This window comes from Halichoeres trimaculatus, unplaced genomic scaffold, assembly GCF_033239565.1.
Source record: "Halichoeres trimaculatus isolate MK-OKI-2021-1 unplaced genomic scaffold, fHalTri1.1 fHalTri1_scaffold_15, whole genome shotgun sequence".
Taxonomy (NCBI): domain Eukaryota; kingdom Metazoa; phylum Chordata; class Actinopteri; order Labriformes; family Labridae; genus Halichoeres; species Halichoeres trimaculatus.
Window position 1 is genome coordinate 25,534,089 of NW_027437193.1, and position 5,511 is coordinate 25,539,599.

The 5,511-nt window shown below is 43.1% G+C and overlaps 1 protein-coding gene across 1 annotated transcript; it reads right to left on the minus strand.

Moving 5' to 3' along the window:
* LOC141803865 (lactosylceramide 1,3-N-acetyl-beta-D-glucosaminyltransferase A-like) lies at nt 1-5,163 on the minus strand. Its single transcript, XM_074687906.1, has 2 exons — nt 4,845-5,163; nt 1-2,225 (listed from the first exon to the last, which is right to left on the minus strand). The coding sequence occupies exon 2, from the start codon at nt 1,917-1,919 to the stop codon at nt 756-758; it is 1,164 nt and encodes a 387-aa protein (XP_074544007.1). The 5' UTR covers nt 1,920-2,225; nt 4,845-5,163; the 3' UTR covers nt 1-755.
* Between the last annotated feature and the right edge of the window lie 348 nt (nt 5,164-5,511).

Sequence of the window (5,511 nt, forward strand, 5' to 3'; positions counted from 1 at the left end):
AACACTAGTTCAAAGCTCCAACATTCTTACTCATTGTGACTTCATACATATTTTGCAGCACAGTAACTGTTTGAACCATGGTTTCACATTTACATTACTTCACCGTGAGGAATTTAGCGCTTCTCGACACAGAGGCATTTTTAGTTCTGACTCGTCACCTGTGTGTGTGTGTGTGTGTGTGTGTGTGTGTGTGTGTGTGTGTGTGTGCGCGTGTGTGTGTGTTTCAAGCAGTAACATCCAAATGTGTTAATTTTGGTTTGGAAACAGGTGTCTCATGAGCCCAAGGTTAAAAGAGCAGTTTTTAAGGTTAAGGTAATGCACAATCAGAGGGACATGTTTGGAGTTACAGTTTGGGGAACCCTCTGATGCATGACAGCAAAGAGCGGAGAAAAGATTTGTGAATTCCCAGACTGAAAGAAATAGTAAATTACTTCATCAGTTAAAATGTTTCCTATTAACATGATGGGTTTGTTCAAATTTTGATACATTCTGTCATCAATGCACAACCAGAGTTTTCACATTCTCAAAATGCCAGAAATCAACATTTGTGACAAGTCGGTGATCGTACTAACATGAACTGTCTGGTCTCTTTGCCTCTGGAAACGTACAAGTAGACCACACACACTTCAGTGTTTGACATGGGTGTCCAACTGAAAGGACTGAGGTAATATTTGCAGCCATGATACTCCTTTCATTATAACCTGACACACTTCCTCCTTCTGTCACACGTACACACTCACAAACCAGAAGTGATACTACAAAAAGGCTGCTTTGCAGGGGTATGTGTTGAAAAAGTACGGTTTACAAAGGAGAGAGATTTTCACAGCCGTGCAATAAAGTCTCCCAAAGAGTCCAGATGTCACCTGTTTCACCTGTGGGTCGGTTGCCTCTTTCCACAGGTTGTAAATATCTTCTACGTGACCATGTGAGGTCATCATCTGGTTATAGATGCACAGGTGGTACGGTGCTTTGCCCTCACCTGAGAAAAAGACGTGCTCCTGTGGGGACACGTTAATGGCGTTGGCACAAATGCCCATAAACACATCATCTATGTAAAGAGAGGCGTTCAAGGTAAGCGTGGCTTGGTAGACTCTATGAGCTACGTCCCTGGAGACGACATACCCGGCCCCAGCTGTGTAGTCAGGATACGACAACCACTGATACATCTCATAGGGCACATAGTACTTGCTGTCTTTGCTGCGGATTGGCGGTGCCCCTCTGTGCACTCGCCCAACCCAGAAGTCTTTGACACCCCTGCTGCTCACGTCCTGCAGGTAGCTCACGAGGTTGGGCATGTGGACAAAGATGTCGTCGTCAGCCGTCATTAGGAAGCGGGCGTGTGCGCAGCGGCTGTGCATCCAGTGGAACTGCATGATGAGCTTCAGGGTCAGGTTGTGGAAGGAGTCTAGAAAATCTTGTTGAATCAAGTCCCCATAAAGACGGTCCTCTTCGATAAGCCGCTCCTGAAAACCAACCCCACTCCTCTTGCTCCACGATGGCTCCTCCTTCTTGGTGCGAGGTGCTCCTAAGGCAAACACTACCTTGACTGTCACTCCCAGGGTAATGCGGATGTAGGTTTCATTTCCCCATGTGGATCTGATGGCATTTCGTCTCTCAATGTTCTCTGGCGACGTTTTGACAAAGAGGAGGAGGAGGACATCCCTGCCGACACACTTGTACGGGTGGTCCAGCAGGTACTGGAAGTTGCTGAAGCTCCTGGCTTGTTCTCGCGGGATGGTGAGGCTCTTGTTGACGAAGGCGAAGCGGTTGACCAGGTAGCGGAAAGAGTAGGACTTGACGTGGCTGACGACGTTACTGTCCAGCTGCTCCCAGCAGACCATCACCACTGACAGCACCAGGCAGGTGGCCATCAGCTGCACACACTGGCATCTTCGAAAACGCCGCAAACTCATGTACATCCTGGAATCTTATCAACCAGCAGCAATAGGCCCTGTCTGGTTGGAGATGGTGGTGTAGGCAGTTTGTGAGGAGGAGGAGGAGGGAAGATGGCTGAGGATGGGAAGATTGAAAGTGTTGTTGCAGTGCCTCAGACCACTGTATGGTAGGTCTTCCATCCTAGGCTTTCCGCATTCAGCAGGAGACATAGATGAGGTCAGTGGGTCTGCCCTGAATCCCCCACAACTGATGATGAGTCCCTTAAACTCCCACCAGCACCCAGCTCTTGAAGACTCATCTTTTACCCATGAAGAAGTTCCTCTGTGAAACTAGAGAAAAAAAAACAAATTTACAATTGCGACACATTTTGGATCCTCTAACCAAACTTAGAAGATGACTGGAAGATGACACGAAAAAATGTCACATTTACACAACATCTGATTGACTAACACTTCCTGCATTCAGAAGCAGATTTTTGACAGATGCTGCTGAGTTTTTGTAAACTCTTGGGAAAAAAGTCAGTTGAATGTTTTCATGATAAACTGTTATTTTGTACCGTTGGTTCTGAACTTGGATTTTGACTTTGCACTCATGTTTTCAGTGCAAGACCACCAATGTTAGCTGGAAAGTCAAACATCAGTGGGTGATGTACAGGGGGCGAGGAGGATGAGTGAATGCAATAGCCAACACAGCAAATATGGCAATGCGAGCAAAGTCCATAATGGAGGGGTTTAAGGGGTAGACCCACTGAAATCGCTGAGAGTCATGGAAAGCATTCGGGCACAATGGAAGGCGTCAGAATAGCTCGGCAACACAATGCTGGACGAGAATAGCCTGCTTCCGCCCGGGTGCGGTCTGAAACCAAGGGGGGATCATGATGGGCCCAGGGCCTGGGACTCCCAATGCACCCTGAGAGCTTTTTAAACATCATTGGATGGCCTGTGCCTAATGGGGTCACTGGCTCAGAATGGCTCTCTTTTCTCTCGGCCTGATAATGACAAACTCTGCTTCACCTCTGGTTCACATCCACCCCAACTGTTTAACTCGATTCTTTATCGTACAGTATATTTTCTCTTATCCATACACTCAATTCGTCACAAAGGATAAAAAGTGCATCTTATATTTAATAATAATACTCATGCTGTACAACAGACACCCATAGACCATGAGCTGCACATGTACATAATATACGACAGTACATGACAGACGTATGAGGGGGAGAAAGTATTAGAGAACAGGATAGTAATACTTATTATCTCTGCTGAAAGTTGTTTTCACAGCAGCAGCTCCTTTTAGCTGAAAGTACTTTGAATAAAACCACCTCAAGCAAGAAACAGAGAGATTGTTTATGGAATAACAAGCTGCTGTTTATTTATTTACATGTCATTACGAATGCCTTGAAACCATTTCACCTCTGTTTTACGAAGTCTGAGGCATTAGTCAAAGCTACCAGCCTGAACAGGGCACCAGTTTGGGCGTATGGGTAAGTTGTGCACCCTATGTACAGAGATCATGGCGGTCATTTTAAACCTGTAACCCATCACGTCAGAGACACTCCCCAGTCTCACTTATGATCTCTTAATCTATCCACTTCCCCATCATCCCTATTTAAAACAAGACGTTGTTAAAATTATTTGCACAATTATCCTGGAGTAAAAAGGGTCTCATTAAACAAAAGTTGGTTCTGTTGTTCCGGTTCTTTCTCTCAGCTTTTGCTTTCATAGCTTACACATAATCATGCCATACAGAAAATGACCCGTTTGTTACTCCTGATCAAAAGTTAGTTCTAACAAATTCACACAAAATAAAGCCACACCTGCCTGGACAAATGACATATATAACATTTTAAATCAAACTGATAAGATAGCAATCTTAATTGTCTCCAGGACAGTGGCTCCCAAAGCGGGGGCTGGGACCCCCTGGGGTGCTGTAAACACTAAAAACAGGGGCTTACAAAATGCCTTCTAAAATCAAAGACTATTTATGGATGCATGTTTCACCAATTACTGCCAAAATCTAAACAAAAATAAGGGTTACATTTTCTATTAAATCATGAAAATAAAAAATAAAATAAATAAATTTAAATCTCTTTCCTAAATTATTTTGTCGCCAGAGAGCCCTGAGCTCTCTAACCCAGGACAACAACCACATCAGTGGTAGCAGAATAATTAAAGAAACAGCAATATGTGCACATAGGTGGTCTAATTTCTCTATTGAGCTGTTAATTAATTAAGTGTCTTGGGCCCTTTGTCTGTCTGGTTTGGAGACACTTTGAGAAACACAGATGATGTGATGAGTGCAGAAACCATATGAGCAGTCATTTTTCTGTACTTGCCTGTTTTACTTCAATTGTGAAGTATGTATGAAAAATTGAATTAAAAAATGATTAAATATCGTGTAATAAGATTTTTTTTTGCGTAGTATGATCAAAGAAACGTCTGTTCAGCTAACAAGCTAACTGAAGTGTCACGTTGAATAATTAAAATGACAGATAATAAAAGACATTTCTGATCCTTTTAGTATGCCAATATGCTCATTTAAATCGGTGAGCTTAATCCCAAGTGTTCAGGGTTCCTAAAAATGACATATCAGACCCCAGTAAAGATATCCCTGCGGTTGGACAAATTAAAAGAAAAGCAACAGCTTCAGTTAGGTAAACACGGGTAACTAATAGCTGCTTAAATTCAGTATGTTTACTCTGTTTGCCGAAGGAGTTGTCTTGTCTTGTCTTGTCCTCAGAACAGGTTTGTTTTGCTGGGTCTCTATCCTATGCAGCACATAGGAGCCAGCACCAGCACACAGAGTTAATTCTACTGTTAAAACAAGCGTCGTGGAAATGAACCAAACAATCCTACACGCATGAGTCCATTAGGTTTACTGAGCCGAAACTCACAGATGGTGGCAGGTAGGGGAAAGTACATCACTGCAATATAAACACCACGACTCACCGATTAAATATCCGAAAAGACTCGTCTTTCAGTCTTCTTCTTCTTCTTCTTCTTCTTCTTCTTCTTCTTCTTCTTCTTCTTCTTCTTCTTCTTCTTCTTCTGTGCTTTAGAAGAAGTTCTCCCGCAGGTGGAAGCAGGTGGAAGGCTCGTTAGCAGAAGGCACAGCCCCTCGTTAGCTGGTTCGCTCCTCTCCTATGGGTCTGTCTGTGTTAGGAGATGTGTCACGCACTCCGTGGACTGACAAGGTGCTGGTCAGTGTGTCGGTTGCCTGGGATCTCTCCCACCTCGCGCTTTAGTTTTCACAGCCAACTTTTTTTTGACCACGCCCACCAGAGCGTGACGAAGACACCGACGGGCTGCAGTTTCCAGGGACATTAGGAACACTTACAACAAAAACCTTATCCACAGTTCTTACCGTATATATAAAAAAATCATCAAACACTTAAATGGTCCAAATGTAACATAATTATGAACATCAAAGCCTTGGAGCCAATATTTATTACATTTAATTTAACAAATTTTATCCTTAGAGGTGGTTTTATCTTATTTTACTTAATACATTTCGATTTTCATTATTTATGCAGTTGTTACCATTGTTGTTGAAAATAGTTGTAAATAAAATCTGAGAGCAAATTAACAGAAAACATTTTTTTAAAAACTGCTGTGC

Excerpts from the sequence above, each read along its gene's own strand:
- LOC141803865 (XM_074687906.1), bottom strand. The coding sequence starts at position 1,919 with ATGTACATGAGTTTGCGGCGTTTTCGAAGATGCCAGTGTGTGCAGCTG.